Source organism: Vulpes vulpes, chromosome 2, assembly GCF_048418805.1.
Source record: "Vulpes vulpes isolate BD-2025 chromosome 2, VulVul3, whole genome shotgun sequence".
NCBI classification, from domain to species: domain Eukaryota; kingdom Metazoa; phylum Chordata; class Mammalia; order Carnivora; family Canidae; genus Vulpes; species Vulpes vulpes.
In genome coordinates this window covers 140,073,946-140,099,076 of record NC_132781.1, presented here as the reverse complement: position 1 = coordinate 140,099,076, position 25,131 = coordinate 140,073,946, and the positions used below count along the sequence as shown (strand labels likewise).

Sequence of the window (25,131 nt, the reverse complement as noted above, 5' to 3'; positions counted from 1 at the left end):
TAGGATTCATCTTGCTCTCTACAGGACTCCCATGTCCTTTGGACTTACTCTTATTGCAGCCCCCATTTTCATTTTCTCTCTTCCCACGACCAAGCCACATGTCTCAAGGGTGGTAGAGACCAATCTTCCTTTAGATTCATCTCCCTAGCCCCTGGCACAATAGAGGTGTGAATTTTGTTTTTTAAGATTTTATTTATTCATGAGAGACACAGAGAGAGGCAGAGACATAGACAGAGGGAGAAGCAGGTTCCCTGCAGGGAGCCCGATGTGGGACTCGATCCTGGGACTCTGGGATCACACCCTGGGCTGAAGGCAGACGCTCAACCGCTGAGCCACCCAGGGATCCCTAGATGTGTGAATTATTTAAGAGTTTATTTTCTGAGATTACTCTGTACCACTATTGCTCTGCCCACATGCATCCTTATATTTATCTACTCTTTCTTTCAGCTCTTTGATGTTGATGAGGATGGCTACATAACAGAGGAAGAGTTTTCCACCATTTTACAGGCGGCCCTTGGGGTGCCCGACCTGGATGTTTCTGGTCTCTTTAAGGAGATAGCCCAAGGGGATTCTGTGTCCTATGGTGAGTAGGCAGTTTGGTTTCGGCTTTAGTTTGCCAGGAGGGCATCCGACCACAGACAGACCCTCAGGCAGGAATGTGATTTCCCTCTACTAATTGCATTAACAATAGAAATAACAGGAATGATGATGATGATGACAGGAATAATAGTAGTAGTGAAATAAGAAGAGCAACTTACTGAGCACTTGTATGCTGAGCACTTGTATGCTAAGCACTCTTCTAAACACTTTTTAATACATCTTTACAGCAAGCCTATTTAATCAGTACTCTTAATGATTAATTTATTGAGATGCATGGAATTTAACTTACCTAAGGTCACATCAGCTAGAGAATGTCAGAGCCAGGATTCAAAAACCAAGAGTCTGGTTCTAGAGCCTGGATCTCTGCCCTCCTCACCTTATTTCTCATCTGCTGCCCCTCCTGGAAGAGTCTTTTCCTTTCTGCTATCACTGTGGCCAAGCAAAACTGAGCAAGGTAACTAAAGTGGTTGTAACTCTGAAGGATAGAGGGGTACAGGTAAAGTACCAACAATAACTACAGCAGCTAAACCATCCATTATCACATTTACCATTAGCAGCTTAGGCAAGCTTTCACATAGGCTCGTTTTCTCCTGCCCTGTGGATGGCACCTAGTGAGGTCACATAGGCTCATTTTCTCCTGCCCTGTGGATGGCACCCAGTGAGGTCGGGACCATCTTGGTGGAAGAAGACTGCAGCAGGTCCATCAGGGACCAAGCTGTCTCCGTATGCCTTGAGTCCACACATCAAAACAAGACCCCCCCCCCCCCCCCCCCGTCTGAAGGATGGTACACCAGTTTCCACATATTTCTCAGTACAGTTGTTGAGAAAAACCCACTTGGGTGGAGAGGCCTAGGTGAGGTGACTGCTTCCCTGCCTTAGCTTTGATGTGGTCATTGAGGTCAGGTTGGCTTATCTTCCCCAGCCTTCCCCCCCCCCCCACACCCACAAAGGCTATAGGGGGTTTCCTCTGGAATGCCTCTTTCCTTATGGTGTTCAGAGAGTTTCAGCTATTAACTTCCATGGGATAGGGGAATGAGATCACATACTTCTCTCACTGTCTGTTTTTAATTACTATCATTCTGCTGCCCTTTATTCCATTTTAGGTAATTAAGGGCCTACAGCACTTACTCTATTGAGTTCATGGAAGGGAGGGAAGGAGGAAGGGAAGGAAGGAGGGAGGGAGGGAGGGAGGAAGGAAAGAAGGAAGGAAAGAAGGAAGGAAGAGAGGAAGGAGTAAGGGAGGGAAAATGGGAAGTACATACTAAGATAAAAATATATGAGTCATAAACCCTTTGTGTACTAATTCTCTGACCATTTTCCTTTCACAAGTAAGACTCTTTATTGCTCTGAGCTGCCAAATTTGGAACAACTATTTAGAGTAACCATTTCATTGGAAGTTATACCAGAAATGATTCGTTACGTAGTCATAACTTTACCCATCGATTTTAACAATTTTTTAAGGGAAATCTGCTTTGCTTTTTTGGAGTTCAAGCTTTTTCTTTTTAGAATACACAGAATATCTCCCTCTCCCCCAATATTATGTCAGTTTCTTTTTTTGCAGGAATATTTGGAGGTATTTAAGTATGATTTTTATAAAAGAATAACCATTGAAATATATCAGAATGTGACCATCTAAGTTGTTTTCCTTCTCAGTTTTCTGTTAGCCAAATTAATTCCACAGAGTAGCCAGTTCACATAACTTCTTCTAGAAATGAGTTACTTTTTTTTTTTTTTTGAAATGAATCACTTCTTAATGCCACTAACCTCTCCAAAGAAGACAGAGACCTTGATCTTTTGAACAAAGCACAAGTCTTGAAAGACAGACCTTGGTTTCAGTAAATCAGCTCTCATGTTTACTTTCCATAGAAGTCACTTATGTGCCTCCATCCTGAGACAGGCTCATGCAGGTGAACCTTTATTTTGGATGTTAAGAAAAAATATCCAAAGACCATGTTAATAGCTTGCCTGATTCGGAAACATATAATGGTCTATGAATGTAAAATAATGTTGCAGTTGCAAAGAATGATTCGGGCTCAGTCCAGTGGCTTCCTCATCACTGAGACCTATTTCTGTCTTCAAGACTTGTTAGTTGGTCTAACGTGCTGTGAAGTAGACTCTGGGTTATCAGATGATTTAAAAAAATAATAGAAATAGAACATGCAGTTAAAAATCCTTTTGCTATAGAGCCAAATAGGTAGCTAATTCAAAGTCTAGGCTCCTTATGCTGTGTCAGCTCAATAAAGTTTTTCTCTGTCCAAACAGAAGAGGATATAGGGATTTCAGAATGGAAGGTAGCCACACATTTCAGAAACTCTAGGTTGTTGGAGGCTTGATGTTCAAACTCCGCTGGTTAACTTAGTTAGCCTTCTATACCTCTACCTCCATTCCTAATTCTAAAATACCCAAGATAGAAAGAGGCCCGCTACTCCGAGGTCTTGTAATGCGATTATTATATATTGTACACTCTACTTGCCTTTGTTGATCATTAGTCGGGGCTTAGCTTTTCAAGGCTGTGTCTTTGTATACCAGAATTAAGGGTTAAAATGGTTTTAAAAACCAGTAATAGAATGTCACAGGTAATAGCATTTTTAAACACTTTGTATTACAAAAAAAATTATAGCAATATAGAAAACTGAGTGAAACATAAACGTGAAGTGTAACGAGGTTTCATAAAGTGAGCACTTTGCATTACTACTGCTTGGGTCAAGAAATAGAACTCTTTAAGAACTCTGGAAACATCTGTGTGCTCATTCCCAGCAACAGCCACTCCCTCTCTCCTAAAGTGGGGCATGGCTGACCTGATTTTAAAAGGAATCTCTACTTTGATTTCCTTTTTAGTATGTCACTACAAAATCTTTAAATATTATATGTTAGGTTTGCTTGAGTTTTTGAGCTTCATATACTGGACTCCCACAGTATGTGTTGTTTTGTATCTGGCTGTTTTCATTCAACATTATGGCTTTAAGATTTGTCCGCAGTGTTACAACACAGCAGTTCCTTCATCTTCATGGCTGTGGAGCCATTATGTCTCATGAAAATGCTACAAGTCTCTATTTCTGCTGTTGACCAAGCTTGAGTGGTTTCCATTTTTCACCTGTCATAACCAATGTTGCTGTGAACATTCTCAGGCATGTCCTCCAGAAGACAGCATGCACTCATTTCTCTGGGATATATACTCTGGGATAGAATTAATGGGTCATGGAGTATGTGAATCCTCAGCTTTACTAGATAATGGAAAAACTCTCCTGCAAAGTGCCTGGACAGTTTATAAGAGTCAAGTAATAGGATTTGGCAATAATTATATTATTAAAGTCATAGATGAATCTGTATTATGCTGAAGATTTGCCTTAACTTATTGAATTTTTTTTTTGTGTTTTTTCCCCTCTTTTAGAGGAATTTAAAAGTTTTGCCCTAAAGCACCCAGAATATGCTAAAATATTTACAACCTACTTAGACCTCCAGACGTGCCATGTGTTCTCATTACCAAAAGAAGTCCAGCCAACTCCCTCAGTTGCCAGTAATAAAGTCAGCCCTGAAAATCATGATGAGAGTACCTCAGACAAAAAAGATGACTGAAGTCTAATATTCACAGTCAGAAAAGCCATTTCCTTGAAACTGTAAAGGGATTCATTGATAGCATTCTTCAAGTGATTTCTGAGTAATTATGATGTTCAAAATGGAAAGCTTTTTAAAAATAAAAATGATAGATTGCCTTATCAAAATGCTTTTATTCACCTATGTATATTATTAAGTAATATTCCCTTTCTATTATGTTATATTGTGTGCTGTATGATTGGTTTCCCGGTGATATATATGTCTTTATGGATTTTTCTGTTTAATTTGCAAATAATGGTGAATGAAATGGTCTCACTTGTTTACTGATGAGCATTAATCAACACTGTAAAGAGTTGTAAAAAGTGCAAACACTTTTCAATCTACTTCCCTTTAAAGAAATGAAGTAATAGTGTTACTTTCCCATTCTGCAAATAAGAACATTGCAGGATTCTTTGCCTCTGACTTCACAGATGCATTATTTCATTTCCAGTTCAGTTTCTTGGATCACTAAATGTGAATTGGAAGGGGGAGTTCCCATTAATTCAATGAGACTTCTTAGAACTCAAATTCTTTTTATTGCAGATTTCCTTACCCACCTACTAAGGAAACTGTGTCATTTTGCATGATCTACAGTTTAGAACTTTGTGTTAAAGACCAAGGCTATGGCTAAAGGCTGAGTAGGAATTGCCTTACTGCAGGTAAACTTGACTTCATAATGAGAAAACGAATCACTTGCCACAGAGTCTAGTTTGAGTTGGATAGTTCAGAAGGCAGGGCTTGCCCACCAAATGGGTCACATTTGATCCATTTATATAGTATTAGAATTAATACATTTTACCATTCAAATGGGAGTTTTATTTTGTTAAGTGTCGTCTCAAATTTTAGAGCTTGCCTAAGATATCTACAGGGAAAACACAAAAGGTCCCAAAGTATTGAAAGCTAGAGAACTCAAAAACCTTATTAAGGTGAGGCAGCAATTTAACATTCTTTCCATTAGGTCAGGCAATAATTCCCTCAAGTGCTATTTTTTATGGATGTCACACAGCATACCTATTTGTTGTTAATGTCACTGTGTTTGAAATTTTGAACAAAGAACCAATTTATATAATACAGTGTACAAAAATAATCGGTTCATTTCTGAATTTTGTCTTTGAAATCAATCTCTTTGTTTTGGTTGTGTTTCTGAATTACCCCCAAATTCATTTTTTTAAAGCCATTTGTGAAGGTGGGAAGTGTCACGAAAGGTGAGTCAGCATTTCAAACTAGTTGTACACATTAAGCTGTGAGTGTTCTAATTTAATGAGTGGATTTGGATAATTGCTTACTAAAATGTTTTATCCTTAAATGTATAGGATCGTCTGCTTTTTGTGTGTCTTAAAGCTGTTTAGACAGAGTATTGAATGAACTGAAAACAACTGCCTAAGTAATTAGAAAAGTTACCTCTATAATAGTGTCTGCATATGTATGTACTACTCAGGTACCATGATTGCTTTTTATCATAGAAAAGCCACATAATTACTCCCATTAATTATGAAAAAGTAGCATTGTAAATTGAAAGTTTTCTATGAGGCTCTTGAAAATGATTCCCTTGTTTTCCCATTTTCAAATAATATTTTATGCTCCTTAAGTCCACTTCTGCCAATGTAATATTCCTATTTTATTATGTTACTGAATAAACAAACTTGCTATATGAAATTCTTGGCAATTAAAAAATTCTGGTTTTACCATTTTGTCTCCAAGGTAATATTACCTTTTTAATATTGTGGTTTGAATGTGTTTGCATATTTATGACTGCGATTAATCATTCTTGTTTGCATTTAAGCTTTCTGAAATGTCAGGCATGATGTTGCTCTAATGAAAAACTCAAATTTTAGCCAAAGTTGCAATAGTTAGTACTCTCATGGAAGTTGACTTTTGTCTGGTGGGGTGTGTGTGATAACACAGTCATGATCATCAGTATCCCTACAGCCTAGGCCTCTTCTTTAGGCCATGGTAACAAAGATTTCCTTCAGAGAGGCTGTTCTCCTCTGAGAACTTGAAGTTAGGAATTAAATTTCATTAAGTTAGTTAAATGCACTGTGATTTCCTATAATCATTTGAAAAAAAAAAAATAGGTTACTCTTTGAAATGAGAAATACTAGGTCCTAAGTCCTATAAATCAGAAAAATTTCAATCAGAAATTTTATCCAGTCCTGTTGCAGGATAATGAGGTGCTGCATGCTTATGTACCAAACTGCTAGCATTATGTGAATTTCATATTCCTCTGCCACTGCTTCTAGAATTTTAGAAGGCTGGCTGTGATTGCTAGTGGTGGTACCTATCACAGATACGTAAAATAGACTGTGTCATGTAGGCTGCTGTCGGCATGGGGCACAGCAGTACAAATACCAGATTCCCAGACTTGGGAGCTGTCCCAATCACGCTATTGCAAACGCAAGGTGGGTAATTGGCACTCTGGACAGGGTGGATAGGAGGGCTCCCTTCCCCAAAAATCCTTATGTAGGGGTGCCAGCATGGCTAAGTTGGGTCAACTTCCCACTCTTGATTTTTGGGGTTCAGGTCATGATCTGAAGGCCCAAGTTGGGTTCTGTGCTTGAAACAGTCTGCTTGAGGTTCTCCCTCTCCCTCTGCCCCTCTCTCTGCTCAGGTGCTCTCAATAAAATAAAATATAAAAAAAATTGTAAGACATTAAAAATAAAACATTAAAAAAATTGTAAGACTTCCTTGAGTATTTGTTTGTATATAGCAATCACTTAATGGGATAAAAAGTCACCAGTAAGAAACCATTCCCTAGGAAAGCAGACATACTTAGGATCTTTTTCTCCCCCTTTTCTGTTCTCTTGGATACACTTCAGGGGTTTTGGTGTTGTTAATCTGTTATGCCAGAGTGTTAAATCCGTACTACTTGTGGTCTGATAGAGGTGAAGGCCTGCACAAAGTGCTTGATATATATTCAATATACACCTCACAAACTTGAGGAAATAAGGTAATAGAGTTTGTGTTCCTTTTAGTCTGTTCAATGTAGCACTTGTTTCTAGATAATCGATAAACTTCTCAAGCGTGTGTGAGGAGCAGCGTGCTCTGACAAGCTGGCTCTCCTACACTGGGACACCAGTTTGCTATTTTTTCTAACATGTGAACCGTATCATTTTCTTTTCATGCTTATAAAAGAATCTATGTACATTAGAAAATATTTTTTAAAAAAAAGGACAGAAAAAAATATGGTTGCTTCCATCACCCCAATTCCACAATTACTAATTTTCTGACATGTTTTATTTCATCCTTTTTTCTAGATACTCTTATGGTCTCAAGATAACAATGTATATGTTACTTTACATTCTGCTCTTTTAACTTGGAATGTAGCCTTTTACAAGGCCATTAAAATATCCTGTAAATGTAAATTTTTCAGTGTCCCTAGTATTCCTTCAGGTAGCTATAGGCACTATATTTAATATTCTTCTCTTACTGAACATGTGAGTTTGGCTTTCATTTTGTGATATATTACAAATAACTCAATACCCCATAATGGTTCATCATTAGGAATAGTTTGCCAAGGGATTTATTTATGCTTTCTGAATTCCAAAAAAAATTGATACTGTTATCCCAAATTATATAGAGTATGGTCATTTTAACATCATGTAGAAGGTCACAAGTTCATGTCTTTTAAAGGTAAATACAAGGGTACCTAGGTAGCTCAGTTGGTTAAACATCTGCTTTCAACTTAGGTCATGATTCCAGGGTCCTGGGATCAAGTCCTGCATCGAGCTCCTGAGTCTGCTTCTCACTCTCCCTATGCTGCTCCTCTTGCTTGTGCTCTGTCTCAAATAAATAAAATCGAAAGAAAGAAAAGAAAGAAAGAAAAGAAAGAAAGAAAGAAAGAAAGAAAGAAAGAAAGAAAGAAAGAAAGAAAGAAAAGAGAAAGAAAGAAAAAGAAGAAAAGGAAGGAAGAGAGAGAAAGAGGAAGAGAGAGAGAAAGAGAAAGAAAAAGAAAGAAGGAGGGAAGGAAGAGAAGAAAGAAAAAGAAAGAAAGAAAGAAAGAAAGAAAGAAAGAAAGAAAGAAAGAAAGAAAAAGAAGAAAGAGAGAGAGAGAGAGAGAAAGCTAAGTACATTCTGGAGCATTTGGGTGGCTCAGTTAAGAAGCCAACTCTTGATTTTGGTTCAAGTCATGATCTCAAGGTTGTGGAATCGAATCCCAAGCTGGGTTCTGCACGGGGTATGGAGTCTCTAAAGATTCTCTCTTTCTCTCCCTCTGTCCCTCCTCCCCCAAAAAGGTGAGTATATGTCATCTTTTAAAAAATATTTTAAAAAAAATATTTATTTTCCCCTTTGTAAAAATAAGAGACAAATTATTATAATAAGTAATAACAAAGCAACAATGGCCAAAAGACTCCTAACTCGGGGAAACGAACTAGGGGTGGTGGAAGGGGAGGAGGGCGGGTGTTGGAGGGGAATGGGTGACGGGCACTGAGGTGGACACTTGACGGGATGAGCACTGGGTGTTTTTCTGTATGTTGGTAAATTGAACACCAATAAAAATTAATTAAAAAAAATAAAAAAATAAAATAAAAATGGCAAAAAAAAAAAAAAAACAATGGCCACAATCTGGAGTGCTTACATGTATTAGGTATTATGATAAATAATTTACAAATATCAATTCATTTAAAGACTTAGGTATCAATTCATTTAAAGACTTAGAAACATAAGTACTGGTGTCCCTGGTTTTACTGAACAAAGTTTAGAATTACCCTTAAATCTATTCATTAAATGGCAGAGCTTGGAATGAATACTAATTTTGTCTGCCTACAAAGGCCACCCTTCTAATTATTTACATATAGCATCGCCATTGCCTGATCTTTTTTTTTTTTTTTAAGATTTTATTCATTTATTCATGAGAGGCACAGAGAGAGAGGCAGAGACACAGGCAGAGGGAGAACCAGGCTTCATGCAGGGAGCCCGATGTGGGACTCGATCCCGGGTCTCCCGGGCCAAAGGTGGTGCTAAACCGCTGTGCCACCCGGGCTGCCTGCATTGCCTGATCTTTATAGAGTTTATATATTAATGTCTGCTAAATATTTTCCTACATGTGGGTTCTAGATATCAAATTTTGACTGAGTTCTTTTTTTTTTTTTTTCAAGATTGTATTTATTTGTTCATGAGAGAGAGAGGCATAGACATAGGCAGGGGACAAGCAGGTTCCTTGAGGGGAGACCAATGTGGGACTTGATCCTAAGACCCCAAGACCCTGGGACCCAAGGATCATGCCCTGAGCCAAAGGCAAACAAACACTCCACCACTGATCCACCTAGGTGTTCCTTGACTGAGTTCTTAAATGGAAGAGAGTTCAAAATGGTTCGAAGCAGTGGTTGAAGTGGGAAAAGATGTAAAGGAGGCCCAGGATAGGTCAGCTGAAAATCCAGATGCCTTCTCTTATGAATAAAGCAAGTTACTGTAAACCAATGGCAAGATCAACTTCAGGATCCTAGCGTATAATCTTTTTCCTTTGTGGATAGTGAAGGAGCATGAGATATCTACTTTTTTTTTTTTAAAGATTTATTTATTTATTTATTCAGAGAGAGAGAGAGCAAGAGGGAGAGACACAGGCAGAGGGAGAAGCAGGCTCCATGCAGGGAGCCTGACGTGGGACTCCGTCCTGGGTCTACAGGATCATGCCCCGGGCTGAAGGCAGCGCTAAACCGCTGGGCCACCAGGGCTGCCCAAGATCTCTACTTTTTATGGGTCCCTTTGTTGTGGGTTCCCTTTTAGTCACATCTCTGCTCTCAGAATAATGTTACATGATCAAGAAGGTTGAGTTTGAGGGAACTAAAGACTAAGGATTGGAATATCTAGGACCTTCATTCTCACTGTTGTGGAGCATCCCCTTTGCTGTTCTCGCTCATACCATTGCCCTCCTATAAATTCCCTTGCCAGACAGAGTACAGTGGATGCCCCATAACATAAACCAGTTATCGTTTATCCAGTTAAATTCTTTCAAAAGCCACCCATTGCAATTTGGATGCAATCCCAAATATTCAACATGGTCCACAAGGCCTTATGGGTTCCGGCTCCCCTCTGGAGGTCCAGATCTCAACTGTCTTCTGTCCCCCCAATCCACTAAACTCTCACCACCCACTCTTCCTTTTCCTCGTATTGACTAAACCCCCTTCCAGCCTCAGGGGTTTCTGTACTGGATGTCTTCTCACCTGGCTCTCTCTTCTTCATTCAGATTAAAAAATAATAACAATAAAAATAAAAAGCTTCATTGAGATGATTCACACATCATACAATTCAACCATTTAACGTGTGCAAGTCAGTGCTTTTTTTTTTTTTTTTTAAAGTATGTTCAGAGTTGGGCTACCATCAAACCTAATTTTTAAGATGTTTGGTTTTGGGTTTTTTTAAGACTTTATGTATTCATGAAAAACACACAGACAGAGAGAGAGAGGCAGAGACACAGGCAGAAGGAGAAGCAGGTTCCCCACAGGGAGCCCGATGCAGGACTCGGTCCCAGGACCTCAGGATCATGACCTGAGCCAAAGGCAGACGCTCAACCGCTGAGCCATCCAGGTGCCCCAAGGTGTTTGTGTTTATTCCGATTTTAAGTCAAACGTCGTGTCCTCAGATAGGAATCCCCCACTGCCTGAGCAAATGAGCTCTCCCTGTCTCAGAGGTTTGTAGTCCTGTTACCCTCGTTGTTAGACTTAAACTTCTGAAAAATTGTTTGTATGTTTACTGCCTGTTACTCCCACCGCTTAGAAGCTATGCCCGACATGAGCGAACACTACGTGGTGAATGAACAATGATAATGTTTTCATTATGGTGCCTCGCATCAGATGGAGCAGAGGTCCTCTCTACAACAAGGTCGAAAACCTGGCGTTACGAAATCCCTGCAGCTCCCGTAGAACTGGACTCAGCGGCTGCTTAGTCGAGTTACATAACCGGCCAGTGCCAGGGCTGGAACTCAGACCCACAGCTGTCTGGCCTTACATGAGGGGACTGCTGATCAGGCCAAGGCAACTGGAACCCATAGTATAACTAAGGGATCATATGACAGGTTTCCGTTTCCAAAAACATGGATACGAGATCATCTGAGAACCCTCTGGCCACAAAACCCGTAGAATGCTGAGCAAAATGTCACAAACACATCCGAGACGTAGCTGAGCCTGCAAAATACCGAAGGAAACCCTGGCAGGGCCAAAAATGAAGAGTCGGGAAACCAGAACTATGCGAAAACTTAAAGGTTCCGGGTGACACGGGGACGTCTGTCAGTCTCCATCACAAAGAGCCTTGGTATTTTGCGGCTTGCGAGGCAGAAGACAAGGGTCTCGTGTGAGGTGGGGATTTGAGACTCAGATCTCCAGGGACATAGGAAGGGCTATCCTCTCGGGGACAGACTAGACCAAAAAAATTCAGCTTCTGGCAAAGGAGGACTGGGGAAATGTTTCTGTCTTGGCCCGGGTTCTAGGCTGGGGGTGAAAAAAACCTTCCAACTGATCGTTTTTATTTTTTTTGCTTGTCTGTTCTTTTCCATGTGTTTTTGTTTTTGTTCATGAGAGACAGAGACAGAGACAGAGAGAGAGAGAGAGGCAGAGACACAGAGGGAGGCAGAGGGAGAAGCAGGCTCCCTGAGGGGAGCCCGGTGCAGGACTCAAACCCAGGACCCGGGATCACAATCCGAGCTGAAGGCAGACACTCAACCACTGAGCCACCCAGGCGTCCCTTATCCCATGTTTTAAGACTTATTTTATGGCCCAGACTACGGTGCGTCTTGGCAAATGTCCCCTGGGTACTTGTAAGGAATGAGGATCCTACAATTGCTGGGTAATGTTCTATAAATATAAGTAAAATCCAGTTAGTTGATAACTCGAGAAGTCCTCTTAGACTTTGCTGAGTTTTTTCACCTATTTGTTCTAGCAGTTATTGAAAGAGGGATGGTGAAATCTCTGGCAGTATGGTTTTATCAGCTGTCAGTTTGTCTGAAGTTCTGCCATTAGTCTCATAATCATTTTTGATTGTTTTGTCACTTTGATTAACTGACCCTTTTGTCATTACAAGTATTTCTCTTCCATTCCAGTAACACCGCTTGTCGTGTTATTAAGTAACTGCTCAACCATGCCAGCTTTCTTAGGACTAGTGTTTGCATGCTTTATCTTTTTCCTTCCTTTTTTTTTTAAGATTTTATTTATTTATTCATGAGAGACACAGAGAGAGGCAGAGGGAGAAGCAGGCTCCCTGTGAGGAGCCTGATGTGGGACTCAATCCCGGGTCTCCAGGATCACGCCCTGGGCCAAAGGTGGCGCTAAACCGCAGAGCCACAGGGGCTGCCCCCTTCCTTCCTTCTTTTAACCCATCTGTGTCTTTATACTTACTATGCATCTCTTAAAGGAGTGGATCATTCTGTGGTCACTCAGCTCTTACTTTTTATCTTGCCTGGCAATTTCTGTCTTCTAACTGGAGCATTTGGTCTACTTTCATTTAATGTAATCATTGATATGATTGGATTTGAGTCTATATCTTGCTTTTTGTTTTCTATTTGTTCCATCTGTTCTTTGATCTTTTCTCTTTTTGGACTTCTGAACTAATTTTTTTTAGTATTTTGTCACTTCATATTTTCTTTTGGCTTATCAGCTAATACTTATTTTACTTACTTGTAGTGGTTGCTCCAAAGCTTACAACATATGCCTTTCACTTAATTGTCTACTTTCAAATATTAGCATATTTTTTCACTTATAACATAGGAAGCTTACAATATACTTCCATTCCCTCCCATCCTATCATTTGTACTATGGTCACATATCTTCGATGTGTTTCCAACCCCTCAAGACACGTATCATTTTTGTTCTAAACAGTCAAGTAAAAACTTGAGAAAAAGGTCTATTTATCTGCATATTTAATATTTCCAGCACTATTTCAAGTTTTTTTAAAGATTTTATTTATTTATTCATGAGAGACACACAGAGACAGAGAGAGAGATAGAGAGAGAGAGAGAGAGAGAGGCAGAGACACAGGCAGAGGGAGAAGCAGGCTCCACGCAGGGAGCTCAATGTGGGACTCGATCCCGGGTCTCCAGGATCAAGCCCTAGGCTGAAGGCGGCACTAAACCACTGAGCCCCCCGGGCTACCCTATTTCAATTTTTTTTTTTTTATGATTTCACCCTTCCGTCATTTTCCCTCAACCTGAAGAATGTCCTGGAACAAAGTCTTTAGGTACCAAACTCCTGACAATAAATTCCTTCTGCTTTCTTTGTCTAAATATGTCTTTATTTTGCATTGAAGACTTGTTTTTGCCAGATACAGAATTCTGTGTTGACTTCCTTTTTTCTTTCAATATTGTAAAGATTCTTTTGTCCTCTTCCTTTCATTGTGTCTGATGAGAAATTAGAAATAATCCTCTTCGTGGTTCTCTTGTATATAGTGTATTTTTATCATCAGACTTTTTTTTTTTTACATTTTTTCTTTAGTACTACTGTTGAGAAATTTTATTATGGTTTTCCCCAATTTTAACTACTGTCAAATATCACAGCCAGGGTAATGACATTGATACAGTCAAGACACAGGACATTTCCACCACCACAAGGAGTCCTCATTTTGCTCTTTATAGCCACTCCCCTTCCCTCCCATTCCCACCCCTCCTTAGCCTCTGACAACCACTCATCTACTCTCCATGTCTGTAGTTTTGTCACTTCAAGAACATTACACCAATGGAATCAAACAGTATATAACTTTGGGGGAACTGGTTCTTTTTGCTCAGTGTATTTCTCTGGAGTTTCATTCAGATTGCTGATTCTATCAAGAATTTTTTCCTATCTATTCCATGACATGGACATACCACAGTTTATTTCAGCCTTCACCCACTGATAGATATCTAGGCTGTTTCCTATTTATTATGATTATGAGTAAAACTATTTTAAATATTTATATACAGGCTTTGTGTGAACATAAGCTTTCATTTCTCTGGGATAAATGCCTAGAAGTGAGATTGCTGACTAACAGAGCATTGTATAGAATGTTCTTTTTTTTTTTTTTTTAAGGAACCACCAAACTATTCACAGTGGCTGTACCATTTTACATTCATGCCAGCAATGAGTGATCTCATTCCTCCACATCCTTGTAGTATTTGGTGTGGCCACTATTTTTTATTCTAGCCATATATCCATCTGTCAGAGTGGCTAGGATAAAAAATAATATATTTTTATTCTATAAAAATAATATATTTTTATTCTATATATCCTATATATTCTAAATAAAAATCATTCCTCATGGCTAATAATGTTGAACATCTTTTCAGGTGCTTATTTATCATCTGTATATCCTCTATGGTAAATGCCTTTTCATATCTTATGCCCCTATTTTAAATGGATTATTTTATTTTGATTTTACTCTTGGATTTTGGGAATTTTTTATATATTCTAGATACTTCTTTGGCAGATATGTGATTTGCAAGTATTTTCTCCCTATGTGTAGCTTGTCTTTTTATCTTCTTCTAAGGTCTTTTATGGCAAAAAGAGTTTGATTTTGATGATACCCAGCTGGTCAGTTTTTGCTTTATAAAAAATTATGCTTGTTGGTGTCAAATCTAAAAATTCTTTGCCTACCCATAGAACCCAAAGACTTTCTCATATATTTTTCTCTGGAAGTTTTATGGTTTTGCATTTTACATTTTATAATTATCTGTGATGATTTTGAGTTAATTCTTGTATAGGTGTGAAGATTAGGTTAAAGTTTGTGATGATCTGCAAGTAAATCAGTAAACTACCCAGTAGAACAAAACTCAGCATTCTATTAAGGATGCTAGCCAAATTGAGACACTCAATAAAGAGAAATCCTGAATAGTTCTATAATCATTATAGAAATTTAATAAGAAAAATCACCCCCCAAGTAACCACAGGTGGTGTTACAGACAAGTTTTAAATCTTCAAGAAACAGGGGCAGCCTGGTTGGCTCAGCAGTTTAGTGCCTGCATTCAGACCCGGGATCGGGTCCCATGTCAGGCTCCCTGCGTGGAGCCTGCTTCTCCCTCTGCCTGTGTCTCTGCCTCTCTCTCTCTCTCTCTCTCTCTCTCTCTCTCTCTTTCTCTCTCTCTCAATAACAAATAAATAAAATATTAAAAAATAAATCTTCAAGAAACAGAGAATCCCAATATTATACATACTTTAACACAGAAAAATAACCTTGATATGAGGCCAGTATGAGAACGATCAGTAATTATTCTGCCTTAATGTATGAATATAGATTCAATTATTATGTCCAATCCAACAAAGTATCAAATAATTCATGATCAATTTGGATGTATTCTAGGAATAAAAGATAGTTTAATATTAGAAAATATTTTTATAAAATTAATACTGTATTAGTTTCCTATCACATCTATAACAATTCACCATAAGCTCAGTGACTTATATGATACAAATTTGTTATCATACTCTTGACGTCACTGGGCCCCACTGAGCTAAAATCAAGGTGTCAGCAAGGCTATATTCCCTCCTTCTGGAGACAGAAAAGGAGAACATTTTTTTGCCATTTGCAGCTTCTAGACGTCACCGATATTCTTTGGCTTGTGCCCCCCATTTCCATCTCTGAAGCTAGAAAAGATAGGCTTTTCTCACATCACATAATTCTGACCTCTTCTTCCACTTTAAAAGGCACACCAGGTCTTGATTTTAAGGTCAGTTGATTAGCAACTCTACCTACAACTTTAATTCCCTTTTGCCATGTAAAGCAACAGACATATTCACAGGTTCCAGGAATTAGTACATGGACATTTTTGAGGGTGGCTATTATGCTCCCCACCACAAATGTGTAAAGAAATAAAAATTGTATTATCACAATAAACTCAGAAAAGATGTTTTCCAGAAATCTGCGCTTTATTCTTCATGACCATCTAGGAACAGAAAGGAACTTCTTTACTTTTTTTAAGATTTTATTTATTTAGGGACGCCTGGGTGGCTCAGCGGTTGAGCGTCTGTCTTTGGCTCAGGCCATGATCCCAGGGTCCTAGGATCAAGTCCCACATTGGGATCCCTGCAGGGAGCCTGCTTCCTGCTTCATGCCCCGAGCCAAAGGCTGACGCTCAACCGCTGAGCCACCCAGGCGTCCTGAAAGAAAATTCTTTAACCTGATTATCTACCAGAAACCTCTAGCAAAAAACACAGTGAATTATAAAAGCATTTCTTCAGAATCAGAAAGAAGACAAGAATGTCTGCTGTACTGCTTCTGGTTACTGTTGGAGGGGAGGTCTTGGCAGGCATAGGCAAATTGGGAAAAGATCAAGGAAAATATAAGGTATAAATAATTTAAGGGACTCTACAGATAAATTATTAGAATGAATAAGAGAGACTGATATCCATAAATTGCATTTCTATGCACTAGTAATCAATCACTAGGAAAGGAAATATTGAAAAGAAAGATATCTGAAAATAAATCTAAAACATATTTGTAAAATATTTATGGATGAAATTATGAAATATGAGTAAAAATATGTTGAATAAGGACCATATGGAAAGCACAGGAAGATCTAATTAAATGTATAGGCTGACTTGATATGATAACTATGTAAAATTTCCACCAGTAGTTCTATAAATTTGAGCAATTACAGTCAAGATCCTTCTGTGGGGTGTGTGTGTGTGTGTGTGTGTGTGTGTATAACAGACAAGCTGATTCTATAAAGCTTATTGTAAAATGTATATGGAAGTACTAGGGGCGCCTGGGTGGCTCAGTCGTTTAAATGTCTGCCTTGGGCTCAGGTTATGATCACAGAGTCCTGGGATCGAACCCCACATCCAGCTCCCTACTCCACAGGAAGTCTGCTTCTCCCTCTGCCCGCTACTCCTCCTGCTTATGCTCTCTTTCTCTGTGTCAAATAAATAAATAAAATCTTAAAAAAAAAAAAAAAAAGAATAAGAAGTACAGAGGGTTACAAATAGTAAGAAGTTCTGAATTAAAAAGACAGTTTGAATGCATTTGATATGGGGGCTTGCCACATCTGATATAAACCTGTATTATAAAGCTTTAGTAATTAATACAAAGTGAAATTGTGCAAATATAAAGCGGACCGTGGAATAATAGCAAGCCTGGAGAAAGATCTCTACTCTGCTCTTCTTACCTTCTTCATTCATTTAAATTCAGGTTATAAGTATGTATTGAGCAGGTTATTACTGCCAGGTCCTGATACAGATACCCGAGGATACAATGGTGAACAGAACAAACAGTCCTTATCCTCATGGGATACATAGTCTTGTGGAGACAAATCATTAGGAAGTAGTAACTACCATGATGAGGTTACAGAACAGGAAAGTACAGGTACATTGGGAAGATGTAAAAGGACACCTGTAATGGATCGTGATGGAGGAAGTCCTCCCTGTGTCAGGAAAGAGGAGTAGAAGTCGAAGAGGGGAGGAGGGCGTGTTTCTTCCAGAAAGAACAAAATGTACAGGGGAAACCAAGGCTTATTCATGGAATTCACAGAAATCTAGTTGGGTTGGAGTGGAAAGATACCAGGGACACTGACCTCTTAAAATTAATTGCTTTGCTTTCAAAGAGACCTCTTCCCCAGTTACATGTCCTATACTTTACCAAAAAAAGAAAAAAAAAGTGCGCCTCTCACCTATTCTGAATCTTAAAATCCTACCTTACTCCAGGTGTGTAAGTAAGAATATCTTGGATCTGGAACCTGGACAAAGGAATGATTTGAAATACTGATAGGGTTATTAAGAAGGTGAATGGGAAACTAATTGATTAAAAAATACTTGATGATGTTATTTAATTTATTTATGTCTTTAATGGTAATGGTTTTAATTATTTACTTTCAAAGAAATTGAAGGAGGATCAAGCAACTTGTTAGTTGGTGGATCATTACAAATAATCTTTTTTTAATAAAGATTTTATTTATTTATTGGAGGGAAATTGCAGAGTGAGAGAGGGCACATGAGTGGGGGGCAGCAGCAGAGGGAGAGGGAGAAGTAGACCTGCTGAATACGCAGCAGGATGCGGGACTTGATCCCAGGAGCCTGAGCTCATGACCTGAGCCAAAAGCAGTTGCTTAACTGACAACCACCCAGGCGCCCCTCAAATCTTTAATAATAGATTACTAACTGATTTTTGGCAAATAACTTAAAAATAATTTTCTATAACAAATCCTTCCACTCCTATCTCTTACATATGCAAATAAGCTTTTTTCAGGGTTTATATCCATAAAAATAAAAATAGGAATGTACTGATGAGGAACCATGAATGCATGTAGCAATAAGCAATACTTGTGAACAGATGCAGGACGTAGAGAGAAATCCTACCTATCTTATCAAAATGCATTTCCAATGAATTTTATATTTGTTACTAATTTCTTTTGTATTTGATAGCGGTAAGAATTTATAATACATTCCATTCAATACACTCAAATCAGAAGATCTAAGACACACCTAAAGATTAAGGGTATTGAGGTAAACAGTCAGCAAAAGGTTGTTGAGCATTAACTTGTAACACAGAAATGCAAAGAGTAAAGTGAATATTATAAAACAGCTGAATCTTTAGGGAAAAGTCATTCATGCACTTTATTGTAATTTTTATAGTTATTTAAAATAAAATATACGCATGTTGAAATGTACAGGTCGAACTGGATACCCTCATGTGAACCTTCCCCTTATCTCAAAAAGTTCTCATGAAATCCCTTTACCCTCAGCAATCCCCATCACCACAGAAACGACCGAATTAAAACAATCTTTTAATTTCTATCACTACAGATTAGCTGGCCTGTTCTAAAAAATCCTATAAATGAAATTATGAAGTACATACTTTGCACATAATTTATGTACTCTGTTGTCCAGTCTCTTTTGCAGAATATAACTGAAGTTCATCTATATTGACAAATACTATTACACGATAGGATTCCGTTGTAAGAATTACCTAATTGCCTTATCCATTCTTCTGCTGGCAGATGCTTGGGCAGCCTTTTTCCCTAAATATTTATTTTCCACCTACACATGGAGTTTTCTTCAGTGAAAAAATATTCACAATATATACTATACTTGCACATTTTTCCAGATTTCATGAGGTCAGTCATCTCCTCACCAGGGTTTTCAGGGAGAAGGTGCTCCAAATTAAATTGAGTTAATTAAAGCGAAATCTCTATGCTCCACATCATTGTCAGGAAAAAACCATTTCCCTTGAATGGTAAACACAAGCCCTTGAGGAGGGTTGATGGGCCTGCTGAAAAACTCCGAAGGCTAAGAGAGCTTTCTGATACAACTCATTTATTTGAACTCAGGTATTGTCTCAGAAAAATCAAGGGACACCTGGATGGCTCAGCGGTTGAGCATCTGCCTTTGGCTCAGGTCATGATCCTGGGGTCCTGGGATGGAGTCCCACATCGGGTTCCCTGCAGGGACCCTGCTTCTCCCTCTGTGTATGTCTCTGCCTCTCTCTGTGTCTCTCACGAATAAATAAATAAACTCTTAAAGAAAAAAAAAAAAACAAGCCAATCTGCAGTAAAATGCAATTCTTGTTCACTTGATCCCTGCGCCCTCCCTAGTGCCCTGGCCTCATCTTGCCATGCTGCATTGTCCGCCCGTCCAAATTCTACCACATAGGGAGGCCTATCATTCCTTCTTCCACCTTGCCATGATATTTCATGATATACTCTCAACCTGAGGGTTTTGTAGTGGAAAAAAAAAAAAAAAACATAGAAATCCCAAGAGAGGAGCGATGTCACCTTCCCCAGTGACAACTTGACTCTTTGTTTAAATTGTATGGAAACAGAAACCCAACCTGCTGGGGAGGCGCCTATAAACCTGCCCAGATGACCTCTTTCCCCATCATCTTTGGCAAATGGAGAACAGTTATGGGAACGTTTAGACATAATCCATAAATGGCTCCAAAGGAACCAGATCATTGGTCCTATGGTATGTTCTATGGATCTCTAGTCTTCCGAGAAAGGAGAATTTTCTGAGAATTATTGTGTTCTTAGCTTGAGCTCACTCAGAACAGCCACAAATGCACCTTGGCTGTGTCTTCACTCATCCACTGATTCAGTAGGTCATTTGAATAATGGGGCCAAAAAGTGAGGTATGATTTTTTTTTAATAATTCTCAAAGTACTGCCAAGAAAGAAGTTACTTCTTTGGCTCCAAGCTGTGTCTCAAAAGAAGTAATCCCCCCTTTTTGCAAAGGAGGAAGCGGGGACCCTGTGAGGTGAAGTCACTGCTGGGTTCTGCTCTAGGGTCAGAGCCAGCCTAGGCTTCCAAGTCCCCTACACCCCAGGTCAGCTCTGAGTCCCCCACAGCGCCCCAAGCTGCTTCAATCTCTCCCTCCAAGCCTCAGTCTCTGCGTCTCTAAAAGGAAATCGTAATCCTGGCTTCGTCTACCACAGAGGCCCCTTGGAGAGAGCAATGAGAGGAGATGGCTCGAGACAGGCCACGCGCCAAGGGTGGGAGTGGTAATCTGACCTGGGATGGAGACCCCCTTTGCTCTGGTCGCCCCCAAGGCTGCCCTTGAGCCACATGAAAGGCCCGCATTTCCTCAGCCATTGTCTGCATTTATGGATGAATTCCTGTGGCGGTCACCCAGCCCGGGCCTCTTGTTGACAGCAATGACAGCAATGACGCATGGCTCCCCGGGGTGGGGTCAGCATAAGAGGAGAGATTGAGCGTTCTGGGCTGGGAGGAAAAGATTTGTTTGTTTCCAGAGAGCTTGATGGCCAGGCTTGGGGCCAGGGCTTCTACGCACATCTGAGGGAGGGGGAGACCCGCTCATTGCAAGAGGCTGCGGAGAATGACAGCATGGGACAGAGTCCGGAGAATGACAGCATGGGACAGAGTCCGGGGGTGCCAGCACGAGCGCTCAGGCCTCCCCAGTCCCACACCCCATGCTGGCCTCGGCTCACCGTTTTCTAAGTGGGCCTGCAATGCAGAGAAAAGAGAGTGGGGTCAGGATACTTAGATTCTAGTCCCTGTGATCATTCAGTGACTTATTGTCCTTCTCAGTGAAACGGGATATTTCTTTATCTGCATACTGTCCCTGAGCTTGAGCGAGTCAGTTCAGACCAAACCCGTGTGTGTGTGTGTGTGTGTGTGTGTGTGCGTGCGTGTGTGTGCGCGCGTGACAGAGAGCCAGTGACAGGGACTGAGAGAATGAGAAAGAAAACCTTTCAAAGTATAACATCCTACATAGGGTCTTACCTTGAAAGCCGACGTCATTGTCTGAGCTTTGGAAGACCAGGGGACTGAGATGGCTATAATGGGATATCTTCCTCCCAAGGACCTCAGAGTTCAGCAGAGATCTTGCCCAGGTTGTCCTTCTCATACCCTGGGACCCCCTTTTTACGGAGGTATTGAGAGAGGCAGAGGTAAGAGCAGGGGGACTGGGAAAGACTAGTAGCTCAGCCTTCTCACTGCCTCCAGACGGCAGCCAAGGAGACACACAATGAAGGGACACTTGGATGGAGCCCAGGTGTGGCCACGCAACAGCTCTCGGTGCAGGTGGACCGGGTGGTGGGTGGGGCACTGGAGCTCGCCCCACGTACCAAGCGCTGGGTACTCAACACCCTATCAACAATTTCTGAGGAATATAAATTGTCTTCCTCAGAACAAGCATGTTTTTCAGTCTTATCAAATGGGATGTGACATGAACCAGAACTCCACACTGTAGCGGAAAAAAAAAAAAAAAATCAAGCTTATTTTCTAAAGCTTGAATCAAACCAATTATTTTTTCCCCCTTAAGTTCAAAGGAAAGCTCGGTGATGGCTTCTTGCTAATCCCCAACATCCACTAATAAATCCATTCCAAGAGGAATCAACTTTGTTATTTTTTTCTGTAACTAATAATAGGAGGGAAGAAAAATCCAAAGGTCAATATATCATTTGAACTGAGTGGATTTAGTCAAAGGCTGGGATCATGTCATGTAAGAAAAAAATAATACTCCCAATTAGGATCGCACCAGAGGTTCTGAAAAAAGAAAAAGCCACCGGAAAGCCTCTAGCCTACTCTGGAACATCGCACAACATTCTCTCCTCTGCAGGGAAGAAAAAAGTAAATGGCAGCTCTCAGGGTCCTCAGCTTTGGGCCCAGATAGGCCAGTGCATTCGAGCAGCAGCACACAGGCCAAGAGGAATGAGGGAACACCAGACAGCACCCATATTCACCCCTTCAGGGACCTCTGAGTGGACCAGAAGGGGCTGGGGAGTCCTGTTCACCTTGGGTCATTTGTGGCAACACCTCAACTGCTTTTGTCACTGATGTCATCCTTCGGCCATCAGCTGGGAGACAGCAAAGGCTAGAAGTGAGGAAGATTCTGGTATTTGTTGCCAGGTGGGGACACCTTTGATGCTCAGCATCACGGCCACTCCTCTGATTTAAGCCTCAGCAGCAATGGAGCACATTCTTGGGGCCCAGACTTACCTTTTGCAGGCAGCACATTACCTCAAGAGGGCACAGGGCACCTTTCTGCTTTCTGCCCATGATCTTCTGGGATGCCTGGCAGGGAGCCCTCCTGACCTGATCTGTGGGCAGGGGGAGTTGATGCTGTTGGCCCCCAACCAAGGCGGGTGGTGGATGGTGGGAGCTGTTTGGTACATGTCCTGCCTTCCATCCCTCAGAGGACAATGTTGGGGGCCCCTCTGTGCAAAGAGCTTCTGGAAGGAACTAGCAGAATTGAACCCCTGCTGCTCACAGCAAAACCCTGATAACCCCCCCCCCCCCCCTATATTGGCCTTTCTTGTTTCCCTGGGTCACTCATCCTCTTCCCTCACTCCTGCTTCCTCAGGTCACCTCCCAGATATAACCTACTGTGTCCAAATCTGCGTCACAGGCTAGGAAAGCAAACTACGATAGCAGTTAAGACTTCATCTTCTGGAACTATGAAAAACCCATGTTTCTTGTGAGGTGAGAGCCCTAGCCTTTCTGGGAAACCCCAAGATGGGCATACCCCTCCCTTTGGCCCCCACCCAGCCTCTTCACTCCCCAGGGCTATTGCCCTGCCTCTACGCTCTCCGCCCAAGAGTGGACACCACCATCCCCTGGTTCCTCAAAGCACAGTTCACACCAAGGCGCTGTGCTCTACAAAACATGTTGAGATCTTGAGGCTTTGAGGAGGGAATTCGATAGCAGAAAACAAATATTTGAAACTGGTGTCCAGAGCCTCACCATACAGGAGGCTCTTCCGCACTTACTGACCACCTTTCTTGGCACAGACGCTGTGGTGGGCTGGCTTCGCTTCCTCAGAGGGGAGCCCTGCAGCACCCCCTATTTCTCCCCAGGAGCCCAGAGGGAGGAGGAGCACTCCTCCTCCCAGTGGAGACCCAGGGTTTTGGATGGGAGCAGTGGGCTCCTTCAGGGGTGCATCCCCTCTTTACCCCTCACAGCCTGGGTCTGACGATCCCATGAGTCCCAATTCCCCCAAACATGGCTCTTCCCCCTTAGATAAGATCAGGGAATGCCACACCCTGCTGAGTTCAGTTCTTTCTAGAGCCTCTCCTCCAGCACAAGGGAGAGACCAGAAGTTGATGTGTGTGTTGGGCAAGGGGCTGCTGGACAGGAAACCCTCTGATCTTGTAATCTGTTGTGAAAAAATACCTAAAACCCAAAGATACAGCACCTTCACTTCTTCCACATTTAGGGGAAAAACAGTCAATCTACCAGGGCAAGATCTTGTCGAGAGACACCAATTCTGTGAACACCTCTCAAAGGTGAGCCTCTGTGTCTACGTTTCTTCACTGGTTCATCCTAAGAACAGTTGGTGGGGGCTCAGTTTCCATCTGTAAGATGAAGAACCAAAGTGCTCCCTCCTAGAGCAAAGGGTGGGTCTGGCCCAAGGACTAATGCTACCCTCCTCACCTCAGCTCACAGAAACTGTTGCTTGCCCCCAAAATGGTAGAGGCCACACTTCCATACACACCTTCCTCTTCTGGCAGCACAAAGAAACCGCCGGGAGATTTGAGTATGTCATCTGTCCCCAGTCTATGTCTCACTTACAAAAGTGGAGAAGCTGCCTGTTGCCAACTGCTCCCAAGTTTTGGTCTGGATGCCCCAGGGTTCACTCTGGGACCCCCAGTTCAGAGGCCCCAGATCCTGGGCTGGATCTCACGACCCATGCTAGGCCACCCCAGACAGGGTTTTTAGGAATCAGAATATGCTGAGTTAGGTCAGCCCAGTCTTCCTTCATGACCTCGGAATACCAGGCCCGCACTTGAGATGGGCCATATTCCTCCCAGAGGGGCATCACGCTGGAGGCTTGTTCTGGTTCTGTAGCCTGACCTACTTTTTCTCATTTGCTTCTCCAGTTTCTACTTGCATGATATTAAAAGACACCATGGATGTGAATACACACTAAAACTCTCAAGTCCTTTAAGGGGTAACAATAACTGATTCGGATAGATAGTATTTTCTTATCTTTCACTAGTGTGGGTCTGAGATCACAAGGAGCTGATAAGTTCTGTTGAGTGCTCAGTCTGTGCTTTTTCTTGCTTCCATGTGGGAGAAGTGCAAGAGTGAATGAACCCACCTCTTGGTCAAAGGGGGCTCAGAGAATAAATGGTCTGCATGGCCCCTGCACTCAGAGAAAATCTGGAATCGCATTCAAAGCCGATCACGCAGGTGGATATGTGTTTAGCAGACAGAGGGGTGGGAAGGGGCCTTATGGAGAGGGCATGATATGTGCAGAGACCAGGAGGGCCAAAGGCACTTGACCTTGTCAGGAAACAACATGCACATAGTAGGAGTCCAAATGGAGAACCAAGGATCGCTAGGGAGGTGGGTGTGCACGGACAGTCCCGGGTACTCTTGCAGAGGACAGTGGCAAGTCTTTCTCAGAAAGCACCACCACCATGGTGCCATGAGGGGGCCAGAGAGGTGGAAATGCCAGGGAAGGGGCTGCAGACTCTCCAATAGCACAGAGGTGGGCAGAAATGTAGGGTCAACGAGAAGTAGGGAGTCTGGAGTCAACTGGAAAGCTCATGCCTTCCTTAAAACTCAGAGTGGCCAGACAGAGCTCCCTG

At 41.3% G+C, this 25,131-nt stretch overlaps 1 protein-coding gene across 1 annotated transcript in view; it reads left to right on the top strand.

The window, feature by feature from the left end:
• The window catches only part of LPCAT2 (lysophosphatidylcholine acyltransferase 2), a 66,489-nt gene extending 60,607 nt beyond the window's left edge, over window positions 1–5,882 (top strand). The window contains exons 13-14 of the mRNA XM_026011769.2: window positions 448–583; window positions 3,992–5,882. Of these exons, the coding sequence (XP_025867554.1) occupies window positions 448–583; window positions 3,992–4,176 (321 nt within the window). The 3' untranslated portion in view covers window positions 4,177–5,882. The remainder of the gene's footprint in view (window positions 1–447; window positions 584–3,991) is intronic.
• Window positions 5,883–25,131: the final 19,249 nt, after the last annotated feature.